The 19384-nt window shown below is 37.8% G+C and overlaps 1 protein-coding gene across 1 annotated transcript in view; it reads right to left on the minus strand.

Moving 5' to 3' along the window:
• magi2a (membrane associated guanylate kinase, WW and PDZ domain containing 2a) overlaps positions 1-19384 on the minus strand; it is a 1178725-nt gene that overhangs the window by 230049 nt on the left and 929292 nt on the right. Inside the window, exons 7-9 of the mRNA XM_051924022.1 lie at positions 18656-18713; positions 11278-11402; positions 4667-4849 (exon numbers count right to left, since the gene is read on the minus strand). Coding sequence (XP_051779982.1) covers positions 4667-4849; positions 11278-11402; positions 18656-18713 — 366 coding nt within the window. The remainder of the gene's footprint in view (positions 1-4666; positions 4850-11277; positions 11403-18655; positions 18714-19384) is intronic.

The following is a 19384-nucleotide window of genomic DNA, read 5'->3' on the forward strand; positions in this document are numbered from 1 at the left end:
CATTAAGAAATATACATATATTAAACTGGTTAAAGTGAAAACCTGCAGTCACTGTGGACCTTTAGGACCGTAATCGAGTACACCTTTCTATATTACATGAATTAGAAAAAATAAAATTCTCTCTTAGAGGATACATACAAAACTTTTAAAACATGGTAAGAATTCATTAATATTATTTTAAAATGAGCATGCTGAGCATGTGTTTAACTTTCTCACGACACTAAATGCTTTACTGTATTTAAAAAAAAAAGGTTAGATCCTTTATTCCTATCTCTTGGGTGGTGGTTGAATTTTGCTTTGTTTTGCTTTTTTTTTTGGCCCCTCCTGGACCCCGTGATTATCAGAGGTGACTGTGTGCAGAGGGTGCAAACCTATACATAACTGGGAGTGCAGCAGGATGATAAATTGGACTGGACTGCCAATACTGTTGCTCTATGCAAGAGAGGACAGAGCTAACTATACTTCCTTAGAAGGCTGGTGTCCTTCAACATCTGCAATAAGATGCTGCAGATGTTCTATCAGATGGTTGTGGCGAGTGCCCTCTTCTATGCAGTGGTGTGCTGGGAAGGCAGCATAAAGAAGAAGGATGCCTCACGCCTGGACAGACTGGTGAGAAAGGCAGGCTCTATTGTAGGCATGGAGCTGGACAGTTTGACACCCATGGCACAGCGACGGCCGCTGAGCAGGCTCCTGTCAATTATGGAGAATCCACTGCATCCACTGAACAGTATCATCTCCAGACAGAGAAGCAGTTTCAGCAAGAGACTGCTGTCGCTGGTCTGTTCCACTGACAGACTGAGGAGATCGTTCCTCCCCCACACTATGCGGCTCTTCAATTCCACCCAGAGGGTAAACGTTAACATTATACAAAGTTACTGTCTGTTATACCTGCATTTTTATCAATCTTTAATTTATTGTTTTTTATTAGTATGCTGCTGCTGGAGTATGTGAATTTCCCCTTGGGATTAATAAAGTATCTATCTATCTATCTATCTATCTATCTATCTATCTATCTATCTATCTATCTATCTATCTATCTATCTATCTATCTATCTATCTATCTATCTATCTATCTATCTATCTATCTATCTATCTATCTATCTATCTATCTATCTATCTATCTATCTATCTATCTATCTATCTATCTATCTATCTATCTATCTATCTATCTTTTTCTTTTTTTACTTTGTATCTATATATACTGTATAATTCACTAAGCAGCCGACCATGGCACACAAGACAGAGACCATGGGATACGCACGACAGAGCCACGCCGACCACTCTCACATAGCCCTACCCACCAACTCTAAGACCATGGGATACGCATGACAGAGCCCTGCCCGCCAACTCTAACACTCTTCCTGCGTCATGGGATAGGCACGACTGCGTCCACCCTCGCAAACTGTTTTACATGCTGCATACAGCGATTCCCATCCGCGACTAACATGCTTCTTCTTAGATGGTCCTGCAGGGACAGGGAAAACCTTTGTCTACAAAAACCTGACTCATACTATACTAAGAGTATAGTGTTTTTGTTGGCTTGCCCGCCTGCCTGACTGTTACCAGCATTCACCGCAATGTACTGGAGTGTAAAACTATTGCAGCTGCTTTTACATGCAGACAATTTCCTGACCCCATCAGTTTCAAATTTGCCTTTTACTTTTACACCCAGACAATTTCCTGTTAGATTAGCCTTTGCAATGACAATTAATAAGGCACAGGGCCAAACTTTCAAAAAGACATGCCTCTGTCTGCCAACTATAAGACCATGGAATACGCACGACAGAGCCCCGCCTGCCAACTCTAACCCTCCTTCCGCGTCCACCCTCGCTCTTGAGGCATGCGCACTGCCTGCTCATGTGCCCGCACACAACACCTCACCAAACACCGCCTCAGTCGCTTTCGTCTCTGCTACAGTCCACATGCACCTCTGAGCCATGTTGACTTTTCATTGTTCTTTTCAGTTCCGGCTGCTTTTCTATATATAATCCACCAAGTCGCCCGACCATGGGATATGAACGACAGAGCCCCACCCGCCAACTCTAACCCTCCTCCCACGTCATGGGGAACGCACGACAGAGCCCCGCCCGCCAACTCTAACCCTCCTCCCACGTCCACCCTCGCTCTCGAGGCACTGCTTGCTCATGTGCCCGCCCCCAACACCTCACCAAACACATCCTCACTTGCTTTGGTCGTGCTACAGTCCACATGCAGCTGTGAGCCACGTTGACTGTTCATTTGCCTACCATGGCCACCGCTTCAAAAGTATTTCATGGAAACAACACTTCTTCAATGTTATACAAATTCCTGCATCAGGTAACTGTTTTTTTTCTATCAATTGTTTTTTTCTGGAAAAATGTCATTGACGAAACTGTTGCTCTCGAACTTCGCAACATGGCTGTAACCTTTGTTTGCCAACATTGGGATAACTTCGGCGATGTGCTGTCCGTTGTTCTTAGTCACGGAAGCATAGTCATACAGTCTGCTCAACAATACGCTGACTACATGAATACTTCCGGAGTTTATGGTGGCGAGGCAGAAATTGTGGCAATGTCCCAAGTGCTTTCAGCTACTATCACAATTCACTTCCGAGAACGTCCTCATGTCTCTCCTCGAGTTCACAATCCGGCCCAACGTCTCTCCATATCCCTGCTCTTTAGCGGTCCTTTGGATCATGGGCATTACGAAGTTCTCTTGCCTCTCAAATAAGTGACTTTCACCAGCGTTGACTCCATTGTCACAGACGATCCTGCAGATCAATTTTCATTCCCTGAAGAATTTCTTAATAGTCTTACTTCCACTGGCATGCCTCCGCATAAACTCAAAATTAAAATTGGTTCAGTCATCATGCTTCTCAGAAACCTCCTGCCAGCAAAAGGTCTCTGTAATGGCACTAGACTTGCTATGACCAGCATTCATCGCAATGTACTAGAGTGTAAGACTATCGCAGCTGCTACCTCACAAACTGTCCTTCTTCCTCAGATATCCCTGACTCCATCAGATTCAAATTTGCCTTTTACTTTTATACGCAGACAATTTCCTGTTAGATTGGCCTTTGCAATGACAATTAATAAGGCACAGGGCCAAACTTTCAAAAAGATATGCCTGTATCTGCCAAAACCAGTTTTCAGTCACGGACAATTGTATGTTGCTCTCTCCAGAGTTCCATCTTTTCATTCACTCACAGTCGTATCCTCAAACCCACCCCATTTGGACAACTGTGTCTTTCATGAAGTGTTCATCCATCAATAAATAATTATGCAGCGTATGCTACGCCACGGGTTGGCTAGTTCATTTTAAATAAAATGGCTGCATCTGTTAAGTTATTGTTATTTGTTCGACTGAGTAACAAGCTATTTTAATGTTCTGGTTTTTGAAAATTCCAATAACATAACACAATAATAACATTACAATATTAATATATGTTCTTATTTGATTACATTTGTTCGAATTACAGCAGTGCTTCACCATATTTTCAATTTTCTTTGTATTTTTCATTTTCTCTCACTACGGGCGGCACGGTGGCGCAGTGGTAGCGCTGCTGTCTCGCAGTTAGGAGACCCGAGTTCACTTCACGGGTCCTCCCTGTGTGGAGTTTGCATGTTCTCCCCGTGTGTGCGTGGGTTTCCTCTGGGTGCACCGGTTTCCTCCCACAGTCCAAAGACATGCAGGTTAGGTGCATTGGCGATTCTAAATTGTCCCTAGTGTGTGTGTGTGTGTGTGTGCGTGCCCTGTGGTGGGCTGGCACCCTGCCCGGGGTTTGTTTCCTGCCTTGCGCCCTATGTTGGCTGGGATTGGCTCCAGCAGACCCCCGTGACCCTGTGTTCGGATTCAGCGGGTTGGAAAATGGATGGATGGATGGATGGATGGATTTTCTCCCACTACTGTTATTTTTTGTTTGGTGTTTTTTTACTTTTCTATGGCTCCTTGTCCTCAAATGTGTTTTGTGTTTACAGGGCGGGAGTCTTATTGTAAATCAGGGCTTGGAGGTGCTGTGGTTACTTTACTTGAAGGGACTATTTATCTTCTACTAATTCTTCACTGTGGTTTTAGCTTTCTTAGGTAGCTGTGATCTTTCCTTTTACAATTTTGTTTTATATCTTTTTGTTACAGAATATCTTTGATTTTTCATGCTTTTTGGACTTTTGCTCTTGAATTACCCTTTAGGTGTTTGGTCTTTTATTATGTATTTCTATGGGAGAAAAAAAAACATCACTCAAAAGCTTCACTTGTATGTATTCTTCCTCAGTCTTATGGAGTGCAATTCCACAAATCAGACATTGGAGGTGTATCAGGACAGTCAACCACTCTTCCCAAGCATAAATGTGACAAAACCAAACGGAATATACTCTGTGCTTTGCCTAGGATGAAATTCTCCATGAACCCAGGCTTTGACAAATCTGTCAATAGGGTGAAGCTACCATTTCTTTACTGGCTCTTAGAACACAATATCTCAACAACGAAACTCATTAGGTCTACTGATACATTTGTGAAAATCTAAACATTTCAATTATTTTGACCATTGGTGGATTTAGTCACTTTCCATGGATATGACTGCCATTCTTTACTGCAATTCTTATATTAAAGTATATCTTTAGAGAATTTGTTAAGTTAAGCACCATCAAGTTTCCATTCCAAGAACTCAGCAATATCTGATCTTACAAACCTGTGTCCATTTTGCCATCCTGTGCTGCTGGTCCTTCTGGTATAACACTCTTCACCTGCAAGAACTCATCAGGTTCATCCCCTCCAATTATTGTAAAACCAAATCCCATGTTACTTTTCTTCAGTGCTGTTGAGAGGAAGGTTCCCTTTAACTGGGTAGCATCTCGAGTGAAGAGCGGCTTTTCTATATTATGTTGAATAAAAGAGAAAAATAATAAAAATTAGAGTCATTTTTTTTTGTAAAGCATGCACTATAATTTTATTAATAAAAAAGAAAAGAAACAAAAGCATGATGTTGCCATGATATTACAATGACAAAATATCCACACAGTTCTTTCAAAGTAAATTTGTATGGCAGTTCAAAATTTCATAGGTAATAAATTAAACATATTGTACACTAATATGTTTAGAATTTTAATCTCTATCACTGAAATGTAGCAATTTTTCCATTACCCACTGCAATAGCATAAGCTAATGAGTTTTAAAGGCACAGTTTGTTGCCTTTACGCCTTTGAATGGCAAAAAGTCCACTAATGATAATTTTGAAAATCTTCAGCATTATCACTAAATATTGTATGTGTGTTAGCTTCGGGAAGCAGTTTCAAGAAGTATGTCACCACACACAGGGGTCTCATTCTTGCAGCAATCTTAAATTAGGTTTCACATATACTTTGTCGTTTTTCATTATGAACATGATGATGCAGTGTGATCAATTCCCCAATCAATTTGTTAACTGGCATATGTAAATGCACAGTGAGTGGCAGGGAAAGAGCTATTTTATCTTGTGTTCTGTCACTTTTTTTCTGAAAGAGTTGACTGCACTAGTAATGCTACTGCAGGCTCCATTTTCCATGAGAGCATTGAAATTGCATTTATTGGCCCTGTTAATAACATCAGTGTGTCTTTACAGTGTAGTAAAAAGCAAATAAATTAATTTAAATCAAACTATTGTTATATACATAATTTTTCACAGTATGGACTTTCAACACAACATATGACAAAAAATACAAGCATCATATATTACCCTACCATAAACAAAACCAAAATACACTGCAAAAATGAATAAAGTAATAATTTATAATGTTAACTTGCAAGTTAACTCAAAAGTTACTGAAACCTGAGATCATAGACTATCACCATGCCTAAATCACACATTTTAATTGTGTTATACAAATATGTCACATCCTGATCATGCTACACTTTAAACCCGGTATTTCATTGCATTATGTAGCTGCACAGACACTCAAATTAGCTTGCAACTGTTTAAACAGAAGATTAATTTATTAGCAAACAGTGAATCATTTTGTTCTTGATTGTTGCTGTTTGAGGTTTATATTAATTCACAGCAGGCTCCTAAATTTTTGTATCTGTGTTAAATTTGTGAAAGTAGATAAAACACATGTATTTATTTATTTATTTTTTGGGGTATTTTATTGATTTTATTGAAATCAAATAACATTCCATACAAATAAGTAAAGTTTTACAAAAATAGGTTCGAAAACAAATCAACCCCCACCCCTGAGAAAGAGAGCTAGGCCAGCAGAGTAAAACTTAAAGCTAGTAAAAATAAGTAAATAGGTAAATTAATAAATGAATAAAGATAAATAGAGTGAAAAATACAAGGGAGAGAATCTGCTTCTTCAATGTAAATGCTTATTCTAAAGTGTTATTGATTAGATCCTGCTAGGTTTTGAAAACGTTCTGCACAGATCCTCTAAGTGAGAATTTGATTTTTTCCACTTTCAAACAGTATATAACATCAGTTACCCACTGACTTAAAAGAGGAGAGTTAGGATTCTTCCAGTTGAACAAGATAAGTCTACGTGCCAATAGTGTAGTAAAGGAAATCACAGTTTGTCCTTCTCCACTTTAAGACCATCTGGAAATACTCCAAACACAGCTGGATTAGAAGGGATTGGGACACCAAGGATGTCTGAAAGGCATTTAAAGATTTTGGTCCAGAATGATGTTAATTTGGTGCAGGCCCAAAACATGTCACCCAGTGAGGCTGTAACTTGATTGCAGCATTCACAGGTTGGATCTTGCCCTGGAAACATTTTGGACAATTTTAAATAAGAGTGATAAGGCCGATATATAATTTTAATTTGAATAATTCTATGCTTTGCGCATATGGAGCTCAAATGAATTCTGTGCATTGCTACTTTCCACTCCTTTTCTGAGATGTTGAGTAAGAGATCCTTTTCCCAATGTACTCTTGGATCTTTGAAAGGGAGGGACTGTAAAATGGTTTTATACATTATGAAAATGCTGCCTGTGTCCTTAAGACTGATCAATAATTTTACTGGCATAGAGGGAGGTGAGGAAAACTGGGCAGGTTCTGTTTAACAAAGTTTTTAATTTGAAGGTGAATATGTTGCTGGAAAGCTAAATTTGGAGTGTAAGTGTTCGTAGGATGCAAAGACGTTGTTTATGTACAGATCTCTAATTGATTTAATCCCGAATGTTTTCCAGACATTAAAAACTGCATATGTTTGAGAAGGTGGAAAAAGGTGGTTCTCGTGCAGAGGTGCCACGGATAAAAGCTTCTCTATCTTAAAATTCTGTCTACATTAGTTCCATATTCTGAGTGAGTGAAGCACAATTGGGTTGTTAGTACTGTATATTGGCGATAACTTGTATTTATTGGGGTACAAAGCAAGGAATATAAAGAAGTACTGCAGGATTTTATTTCTATTGTAGACCAAGCCTGTGTACGTTCATCTATTTGTCTCTATGGTCATGTTTTTATAGTTTGTATGTTTACTGCCCAGTAATAAAACTGAAAGTTAGGTAGAGCCATGCCGCCTTCCGCCTTAGGTCTTTGTAGGGTTGCTCCATGGATACGTGGATGTTTTGAATTCCAAATAAATGAGGTTATGGTTGAATCTAATTTCATTTCTTAAAAAATGATTTTTGGATGTATATTGGAATATTTTGAAATAAAAAAGAAGCTTAGGAAGGATATTCATCTTAACAACGTTAATTCTTCCAGCTAAAGTGAGATGAAGGGTTGACCATCTATGTAAGTCTTGCTTAATTCTTTCCATATAAATGGCAAAATTTTGTTGATAAAGAGCTTTGTGTTTACTTGTGATGTTTACCCCTAGGTATTTAAACAGATCTGCAATGATAAAAGGGAAGATGTCCAATCTAATATTGTATGCTTGAGAATTCACTGGAAAGAGTACACTTTTATTCAAATTAATTCTGAGACCAGAAATCTTTTGAATACATGTATTTTGAGTGTGTTTATGTTTTTAATTTTATATGGTCCACGAAAGATTGATGATATTTTGGAATTTCTGTAGACAGTTAAATTATATGAAAATACATTTTCCATATAGAGTATTTTGAAATTGTTGGCCTGTTTATTTATTTTTGGGACCTAAGAACATAAGCTTTAAATCAGATCAGTTTAGTATGAATCAAAAAAATCTGTGCATAACTGAAGAACTTATTGTATAATTCTTTATGTAGGTGTAGTTTATAAGACCAGTTGTAAAGAGATTTTTTTTTTAAATTCACTACATGTGACTACTAGCAGTTGGGAAGTAGTTCAGAAAATGCAGTTTAGTATGCTTGCCTGAACATGGACAGAACAATGAAACTGTCATTAGTTAGTTTCATTCCAAGAAAGATGCTATATAAACACTAATTGCTAAACATCTTTAAGATTGAACTTTATTTACTGACTACATGAAAGGTAGCATGATAGCCACGTGGTCACTTACAGATCCTAAACTGAGATCCACCAGCCTGATGTTGTCTGTGTAGATTCTACACAGTTCTGCTTGTGCTTGCATTAAGTTAACTGGGGGTTCTAATGCAGCCTTTCGAGAGTATTTGTGTGGAGCTGAGCCTCAGGAGGCTTCTCTTCCTGCCTTGTATCCAGTGTTGTTAGAACATGTGCACTGAACTGGATTATGTTGGTTTGAGATTAATAATTTAATGCCATGCTTGCATGAATAGAAATTTCATTATATTATGATTAGGTACAGTATACTTAATAACCATAAGGGAAACTACTTAACCTGGCAAATGATAACTAGTATCAAATTGCTGTCTCTCTGATTATAAAATGTGCTATCTACAGTACATCCTCTTCACCTCTTAATGATTCTTTTGTTGTTTAAGAAGAACGTGACTTACTCCGTCATGGTAGATTAGAGGAATGTCTTTGGCAGAAATGGTGAATTTAAAGAAAATATTAACTGACATGATACCGAATAATGTGATTTTGCATTTGTCTGCATATATGTCTACACCCACACTAGTACATTTTCATTTAAAAATGGTGTTTCTAAACGAAAAATATCTCAGTTCACACCGGCATTTTCACATTATTTACAAAAGTATTTTAATCCATATTAAAACTACTGAAAACACATATGATGTCATCGTCCTCCTACACTGGGCATACGAGCAGCACACACATCTTAAACCAGGCACGGTGGGATGTTGGTGAAATTAGCCTGATTTGAAGTCACCAACTGATTGTTTCATGTGCAGTATGAGAGTGGTTACAATACCGGATTGCCTCTCACAATTAGTCTGTTGCACGATCAGGTGAATTTCTGTCATGCAAATCAGACATAACATGTATGTGAAGTTTGAACACATATACTATAGATGACTTTATTATGCAGTGTGAGCAGTTGCTTGACCACAATTTCTAAAAATTGCCCAAAACATAATTTAGATGCATACAGGTATGTAACAACGTGATTTTCTTCTGTGAAAGGTGACTAATCAGGAAATGAGACAATGTAACAAGCAGGATCCAATCAGGAAAGAGCCACTCAATTAGCACACAGACCAAAAGGAGCGTGATACAGTTTGCATTTCTGGAAATCTTTGTTTTTGCTTGTCAATACTGAAAAGCCATGCTGATGTTTCCAAAAGTCTCCATTGCTGAACAGTGCTTTCATCAGCTGAAAATGCCGGGGTAGTGTGGACATAAGGTAAAAACAGAGACAAATGTCTGTGTTTTTAAACATAAGCATACTTAGTGCAGATAGGGCCTAAAGATCAAGGTGTTTATCAGAATATTTTGGCACATCTAAATTCCACAGTACATAGTAAAAACCTTCTTTACTTTCTTATTATCAAATGTTGTCTTGTTTACAATAGTTTCAGAGCTGTTTTATCTTTGAGTTACCACCTCAAAACTACACCATCTATTTGGTTTGATGAACAATCTGTGCAAGCTGATCCTACTCAATAAGTAGTATCAAGAACCATTACACTCCTAACCAGCTTGTAAATTGGTTTTACCTAGAATGTTAATTACACTCCATAAAACTACGGTAAATTTATCAAATCACTTCAAAGTCATTGTGGACATACACACCTCTCTGCACTGCATTTAAGTTACTACACTTGACGGTGCTGCGTAGTGATTTCACCATTCTCTTCATGGTATGCTAATAGGGACTTCATTCTAAAACTACAATGTGAGAAAGCAATTGTGAAATTCTGAATTTTGAGAGTATAATCCCTGTAAAGACAGTAGAACACGTGCAACCAAGCTGCTTTTAAATAAGAGGCAGCATTTTGGAACAGTGGTTAATGTTTAGTACAAGAGTGGAGTTTGCAAATTCTTCTCGTGTCAAGTGTGGGTTTACCTTTGAATTTTCCTCCCACATCCTTAAAGACGTGCAGATTAGGTTAACTGGTGACTCCAAATTAGACTTGAATGGGTGTGGCTCTATGCATGCCTGCCCTGCCATGGATGACATCCTCTCCAGAGTCATTTCCTGCCTTGTGGTCAGTACTGATGAGATAGACTGTGACCCACAGTACTCTGTACTGGATTAAGGTTACAGAATGTTACACAGTTATGGTTTTCCTCCCATGTCCCATAGTTAGGTAGTTAGAATAACTGATGACTCAAAATTTGCTTGTTGTGAATGAGGTTCGGTGTGTGATAACCTTGCTTCCTATTTCATGCTAGTTGGTATTAAAAACTGATTAATTGATATCAACAATTACTTTCATTCTGGGCAAGCTCAATTAGGGGAGAAAATACAAAGGATACCGTGAAGTTCTTTTTGTGTTTTGAATATTTCAGAAAAAATAACCAGCCAAAATGTTTTATGTTCTTTATATCATTAATTCACAAGTATACCTTTTCTAGAAAGCTGCAATTACACACACTAAACAGTCTTTACACTTTAGAACTATCCTGACCCTTGTAACATATCGTGGGACTATAGTAAAGCAAGGAAAAAACAGCAGACTTGGGACAGAGGTCAATGAAGAGAAAAATCCTCATTCACAGTCTCCAAGCTCTTGCACAGTCCCTACTGAATATTGATATCTTCATGCTACTTCACTCACAGAACATCAATCTTCACTCTTTTAACAAGTGTTCAAACATTGCTATTGCAAGATGATTGATGGTTTAATTAAAATCTACTTGCTTTTTGCATTAAACGTGGAAAAACAACTAAACTGACATATCTGTTCTAAATCTATCAAGATATAAATATGGCAATGACAAAATTGAATTTCTCATTGCAAAATTAAAAAAAAAAAGCTAAATTCATAGTAAGGCTATCTGTATATAGGTCTTAAAAGAAAGGCACTACAGGAAGGAGAATAAAACCTTACCTCGGAAGACATGTATTGCCTGCAAAGGCTGAGAAGAGAGATCTTGATTTGGCATTTGCTGTTGCTGTAGTCTTCTCTTTGCTTCAATCACTGGATTTTCAAACTGAGTTCTTCGGTTTATATGACTAAGGAAAAAAAAAACAGAATAAAAAAATCAAATCAAACACGAAACAAAGTAAAATTCTTCTTGTTTTTCTGAGCAAGCATGGGTAGCATAAATATATTCTACAAGTATGCATATCTAAAGCAGTACCAGACAAAACTTCACTTGTTTGAAAGTGAATCATAAATGAATAACTGTAGACGGAAAAAGAGAAGTCGGAAAACTTATGCCAGTCATGAATCTGCAAAGCAGCTCAGCTGGACCACATCATAGACTTCGTCCACCTGCTTTAATGATTGTGATCTCTCTAAATTGCCTGTAGGCAAAGTAAATTGTGAACAGCCATACAGGGTGTGTTAAAGCGGACTTGGAGATGTGTGTTATTTTTTAAGAATCTTCAATGAGAGTCGATATATAAATGTTCAGATACATCCATTATCAAAAACCAGAGGGCTAAACCATAAATTTAGTCTGAACAAGAATTGCCAGAAATTGTTAATAAAAGCAAAAGATGTGAGCCAAAACAGTGAACTGATTTTTACCAGAAAACTAGACATTAAGAACACTAGACTATGGTTGTTCAATGTTTAAATCAAAATTCTCAGACAAAGAGCTCGAGTGCTGAATTTTACAGTTGACCTTTCATGAAGAGCCATGCATCGTCTCCTGGGCAGCAGCTCTTAGCAGCACAGCAGTGCATTCTAGCAACTTACTAACAAAGCGTGTGTGATGACTACCACCCAACCCTGGAACAAATATTCTCAAAAATAACTTTTTTAGGAAAACAAAATATAACAAAGGAAATAAACAGAAATAAAAAACAAGGGTACTCTTAGTATCCCAGGCCTTGCCTGTCCCATATAACAAGCCACAGAACTGTACCCATGGGATGACCCTGTGTTGCCATCTGGTGGTTTGTGGGAATTGCCCTAGTCATTTTCCTGCACCTCACATACACCTTCTGGTCAGGGTTTGAGGACTACTTAAGGTTTGCTGGGTTACCAGCCACCTACTTATCTGAGAAAACCTTTCTCCCAAGTCGTAGCTCCATTTTTATTGTTCGTATGGCCCTGGCTATTGCCCTGCCAAGGCACCTGCACTTCTAGAGGCCATACTACCCCCTCTTGGCTGTTTACCCATTCTGGTATCTACTGTATAGTCACTATGCATAGCCATACTGAAAGACTGACAAATTGATAGATGTGTAACTCATATACTGACAACATGTTCGTCCCTGTAGAGTACACAACTTTCAGACTAAGGGATACAAAGCAAAGTCTCAACATGCTAGCTTGCAAAAAGAAAGCTTTGAAACAAAGAACCGTGAAAACATACATTTACAAAACAAATCAACCTTTTTTGACTAAAAGAACAAAACAGCATTAGCAAAAACAGAATAATAAGAACAGACAAATGTCAGAGGAGCACTGCAATCAGGAAAGGCAGAAAGGCCATGGTGGGCTGGAAGGATGTTTCAAAACCTCTTGCCATTGAGTCTGCAGTGAATTCTTTATCCTTGCGCAACATGAAAACAGATTGCATACTTAAGAGGTGTAACAGGAACTATGGTGGTCTTGTTGAATGCCAGAAATTCTACTGGCTGCTATGAGGAACAGAGTCCTGAGAGAATATGTATAAAACTGTGGGGTCCCTATAACAGGACATGGAAACAGTTTGAGGACAAGCAAATTTTTGTCCATGGTGCAGCAAGACATAAACATTAATGTCATAGTGGCCGCCTTCCTTTCAGTCCCATAGTCTGTTTTCTAGGTATCTCTCAGCAGTGTTTTGACACATATGCTTTTAATATAATCCCTATAAATCCATTTTTGGAGAAATGCATTATGCACATTATGCTACTCACCTATACACATTACTCCATTCATTAGCACTGCAGCCATATTAAAATGTGCACTCTTGAGTTTACTGAGTATAAACAGTGCAGAGAAGAACACATGCATTATAAAATAACTCTCTATTAAATTAAACAATCGAGTCAAAGTTCATGTTTTCAAAAAAGGACAACTAGCAGATTAAAGAGGCACATCCATTCTTCCTATAACAAATAATCCATGTAATAGATACAGAGTGGCTGCTCTGGGCAATATTAAAACATAGAATTGAAAGCATGGAGGAGAATGGTGAGGAGAGGAGATAAGGTCAGATAAAAAAGGTCAGAAAACACAAAAAAACACAAAATTAATAAAAGAAACACGTGAGAACATAGTCATAAGTCAGAGAAAGAGGTCAAAGCACAAACCTGCTAATATCAGATATATTATCAAAGGGGCTAGGCAAGAAATCTCTAATATAAAACTAAAATAAGTAGTTTAAAACACTAAAAGCAAGAGACTTGAGAAGAAAACGAAGAAACCTAATAGTGACTACCTAAATAATAAATGGCACTGAACAAGATGAGCGGGGCCAGGGCTTATTGCAATGGAAAGAGAGATGGAACAATGGGCATGACTGAGGGCAGTAGTGAGAAGGGCTGTTTGGGGAGTTTTTAAACCACGTAACTTTTACTTTATATAAGTAGGCAGTAAACAACAAATGCATTAATTATCAATTTTCAATTAGCACAATTCACAATATATTTTATTTGTACTGTAACACTACCAGTAATGCTATCAACTGCATATTCTTGTAGGTTACATTTCAAAAATAAATCACTTAAAATGTTTTGTTTATTTAAAATAAGCACTAATACAAAAATCAGAATTTGTGCAGATTGCAAAATTTTTAAAATTCAAATGACTAGAAAGAAATACTTTTATTTCTACTCTTCTGCAGTGCTTTTTTCATTATTGATTTTGATGGTCATTTAAAATAGAACATGTAAATTGAAAAGCTGCAGCTGACATACTTATTTAGGAAATTTATTGGTGACTATAAAGATGTACATCAAAGCAACCACAGTAAAATGAACTCAACAAGAAATACTAACATCCTATTAAAAGAAATATGCTGCTGTAGATTGAGGCTGGATTCTTTTAAAAGAATTGAAACACCCTGGGTGTTCCTAATCTTTTAACACTATAATTATTCTCATTTATTCTAAAAAGTGAAAGAACCTCATAATTAGGTGGTGGCAGGAGCAGTTGTTCGATGCCAAGGCAGCAGGAAGGGCCACCATGCAGTCATAGGAGAAAAAATATGGGCATTAAAAAGTAGACACAGAAAACAGATGCATTGCTGAGAATGTGCATACAAAAGAAAAATAAAAGCATGACATGGGAGTGCATTGTGTAATCAAATTGCTTTGTTCCAAAAAAACTGTAGTGCATCTGTTCTGCAAAAATCTTATAGTATATACAGTACTGAATATAAAGAAAACAGGTTCAGGATTTCCCATAAATGGCATGAATCCATTATCCATACGGCTTTATGATGATGGTACACGCTTGTGGTGGCAGCGCAATGGTGTGGGGAAAATTCTTGGTGCCTTTTAGGCCTGTTACTATCAAATAACTGTTGCATGAAAGTCATAGTATGCATAAGCATTGTCACTGACATTTATACTTGAACTTTTCACGAAAGGAAATTCCAAAAGGAAAATGTGCCATGTCATAAAACATACATCTATCTGGTTCCATAAACCCAACTACAATTTCAGTTTACACTGTGTGAGGGATGGCCGGTCATATATTCTGGCCAACACCTCCAAGCCGCCAGATGGAGACATCCCGGCAGCATGGAAATTCCCCAAATTCCAGCAGGACCTCATGGACCTTGTAGTTTTTACAACCAGCCCTGCTGGATACCATGGGGACCACCAGGAGACGCTGTAGGGAGGCTCAGGGAATACTACGTGCCCTATAACCCGGAAGTGCGTCCTGGTCACATGGACAAAAGGAACGACGTGCTTCCAGGATGAAGAAAGAGTGGTTTTTTATCCGACCCGGAAGTGCTAAGAAATCACATAGACAGGGGTTCGGGAGCACTTCCGGGTCATGGACTATAAAAGGACCATGGGAAATCCCAAACGTTGAGCTGAGCTAGGTGGAAGGGTGGCAACGCATCTGGGAGTGGAGGATTGATTATTGATTAGTTATTGTGGAGTGGAGGGTGCTTTGTGCACTGTTTATTGATAAAATAAAGTCATATTGGACTTTTACCTGGTGTCTGGTGTCTGGAACAAGGGTTCAAGGGAGTGATAGCGCCCTCTATCTGTTACAACTGCAAAATACTATCAAGTCAGTAAGGACCAAAATTCCTAACAAATGTTTACAGTAAAGAATATCGGCTATTCTAGAAGCAAAAGAGGGTCTTACCTAGTACCAGATATGCATACATAATGAAGTGGCTACTTAGTGTGTGTTTGTGTGCATATGCATACACACATAAATATAAAACTACAACCCTCTAAGAGTTTTTTTAAACTGAAAGTGGTTGAAAATACTCTTATTCTATATTTCTAGAAATAAAGAAGTAGCCATCTAACAAAGAATATAATCAAAAATGAGGAAGCCCAAGGCAGCAGCACAGAAGTGGACCTGCAGTAGGTGTTGGGGTGAGCTTCTGGTCAAGGAAAGAGAGATACTTGTGACTTGTGAAAAAACAATCCTGCAAACCACTGGCACTGAACTAAGTTGAACCTGGGCATCAGTCTTTTTTCGTGCTTAAGGGTCTCATATATTTGACTTGAGAACTTGACCATCAATACATCTTCTGAAAGATACTAAAACTACCCGTTTTATTCTAAACATTCCATCCATCCATCCATCCATTATCCAATCCGCTATATCCTAACTACAGGGTCACGGGGGTCTGCTGGAGCCAATCTCAGCCAACACAGGGTGCAAGGCAGGAAACAAACCCCGGGAAGGGCGCCAGCCCACCGCAGGGCGCACACACCCACACACTAAGCACACACTAGGGACAATTTAGAATCGCCAGTACACCTAATCTAAACATTCCTTTACATTTAAATTGCCATAGGACAGCTCGTCCTCCTAAGCCCAAAAACTTTAATTACATCTGCATGCTTCTCACACATGATAATAAGGCCCATAAAGTCACTGTCATCACAAGGGACAACATACAGAATAAACCAAATGCAGAACTGTTGTTTTAGATCCCCAATGCTAACCTGTTACAGTGTTAAGATGAAACTTTTGCTGGATAATGTCTTAAAAATAAATGGCATTCTGCTAAAGCAAAACTATACAATTATAATGTGTACAAAGCACAGATGTACACTGAAAGACAACTTTAAAAGCTGGAATGACTTCAAGTAATCCCAGTCATATCATTCTTTAAGGAAGAAAGTCAAAGGGGAAACAGTATATTGTATGGCATTGGCATTGATGCTGCACCACACTGCTTTGATTATTCACTCAGTGAGCATTAATTATAAAGCAGGACTAAAAGTAAGGGGAGATGGAAAAGCATCAACATATTTCACAATTGACAGAGTAATTATTCCTTTCTTGTTTCCCAGTATCCACTACTTCTATCAATACCATCTACTGTTCATTCTTTTGGCCTTAAAAGCAGCCATTAATAGTAACCTTAAACACTTAATCACAAGAAAGATGCTGCTCCTTGCCAAAAATGGAATAAGAATTTAACTTAGTGTTACTCTGCCTAGCAAGATGGATGCTAGCGTCCTTCAGTGTAGGTTATCTGTAAACTTTGAATGTAACTGGACAATAGAGACTAGGCAGAAAGTAAGAATACATTTATATTATATCATAGTGGAATTCTGAAATGTGACAGCATCAATAACAAAAACTGGGATTGACTTTTTCATAGCTGAAGGTCTGAATGATTGCACCTCAAATTATAAACCAATAATAATGAACTCAGAAATATGGGCATGATTTGGATGAATAAAGTTATCTTTTTTAAGAAGACAGGTAGATTTTAATTTTCAACATCAGCAGTATTCATAGAGAAAATGGAAGGGAAAAAAGTAATAATGATAACTCTTCAGCACAGAAGAAGTGTCTTCAATGGTTTGCTTTACCATTGAACAACACTGCTAGAATCACAAGATCATGGGTTCATATCAAATGGATGGGGTGTTTTAGAAGGAACAGTACAACCCTTCATATTGTTACAATAATAAAATAACACTTAATTCAATATGACAGGGGATTCTTAGGGAGCTGCCAAGTATCAGTTAGACAGACAGGCAATACTTACAAATAGCAAAAAGGAGGAGAGCAATCTGTGGATGGTCATCTGAATGCACAAGTGATTATCAGAAGCCATTCCTAGGCTGTAACCTTACTATAATAATAGTAGACCCATAAAAACAGCTTCAGGTGTTCATATGCACTGTAATGTCAGGGTATGTGTACTGTACTTGTTTTACTTGACTTGTTACGCAAGTTTAATATATCAGTTGATGCCACTAGATGGCAGTACTGCTTGGCCATGTCAGGATGTTTTGTATAACTTCTGAGTAATCACTTAACCCCACAAATTCCATACAAATTACTCTTGTGAACTCTAGACAGCAAAGGCCTTCTAATATGAATAAGACTGGCTTGTATTTCAAGGAATGCTGATGGCAAAGTTGAAAGAGGAGAGGTAAACAATGTATTGAAAGACAGGATTCTGTACATTGATCCAGTGTCTTGCATATGTGCTCTAGGTCTGAATTGTTTTTTTTAGCAGATGTTCTGGTGTACCTTCCACATGCAGAAACAATTGCATATTAAATTGATGAGATTCTAATATGCCCCCATCTGAATGAAGGAGCCCCCACTTATGCACCCTGAGTGCTACCCCAGTGAGGCTTCCTGCCTTGAGCCAAATGAGGTCAGGATAAGCTACAGTCCACCTTGGCCCTGAACTGGATTTAGTGGGTTTGAGAATGCTGTTTTATACCTCTATCTATCTATCTATCTATCTATCTATCTATCTATCTATCTATCTATCTATCTATCTATCTATCTATCTATCTATCTATCTATCTATCTATCTATCTATCTATCTATCTATCTATCTATCTATCTATCTATCTACACAGTATCATACATATTTTACAATTTAAAATGTAACAATGGATTGTTAATAAAGAATCAACATGATACAACAATCAGTTGTTCTTTTTTTAAGTGCAGCACAGTACAGTATTAGTTTAAATTCATTAATAATGTAAAAACAATAGGCATTTACACACAGGAGCATAAACTGAAAGCAAAGAGAGAACGGTGGGAATGTCATCCTTTTCTTCATAAGAAAAACAAAATAATGACTCAAAATAAGTACTCTAGAATATATTGTCAGAAATGGTAATTAATAATGCATTGGAAAACTTACTCAACATAATAGCTGCCATAAATGGGGTCATCAATTTTCTCCCATCCATATGGAAGCTCTAAAACATAAAAATAAAGAAAACATTAGTTTAGCATTTGAAATTAACAGGCAGAGTAAAACCAAAAATAGTAAGCAACATGGTAATGTTATAATTATAGAGGCAAGAAATATTTGCTTAATTTAGACAACCTAAATGCAACTCATGAATTATTAATCTAAGCTATTAAAGACACTTGAATTTTTGGAAAAAAATCAAAATTCTGCTGTTTATCACAGCTACCACAGAGGATTATCCTCCTCATCCTCATTTTCCTCCACCAAGGTTTTGGAACAGTGCCTTCAACGGTATATAACCCAGTATCTTCATTTCCTTCTTATTCTTTATGTTAAAGGTGAACCCAAGACCCATGCACACAGAAGGAAGGGTAATACTAGGAGCCATAACAATACAGATATTGAAAAATATAGCAAATAATAAAGCCTCTTCCCTATTCAGACCAAACTATAAATATACAGTAGATATCCTTATACAGCCCTGCGGTGGGCTGGCACCCTGCCCGGGGTTTGTTTCCTGCCTTGAGCCCTGTGTTGACTAGGATTGGCTCCAGCGGACCCCCGTGACCCTGTAGTTAGGATATAGTGGGTTGGATAATGGATGGATGGATATTCTTACACAAACATGAAACAGCTAGCCTACTTTTGAGCACCCTCACTTCTACCCCCTGAAAT

The sequence above is a fragment of the Erpetoichthys calabaricus genome, chromosome 1 (genome assembly GCF_900747795.2).
Source record: "Erpetoichthys calabaricus chromosome 1, fErpCal1.3, whole genome shotgun sequence".
NCBI lineage: Eukaryota > Metazoa > Chordata > Cladistia > Polypteriformes > Polypteridae > Erpetoichthys > Erpetoichthys calabaricus.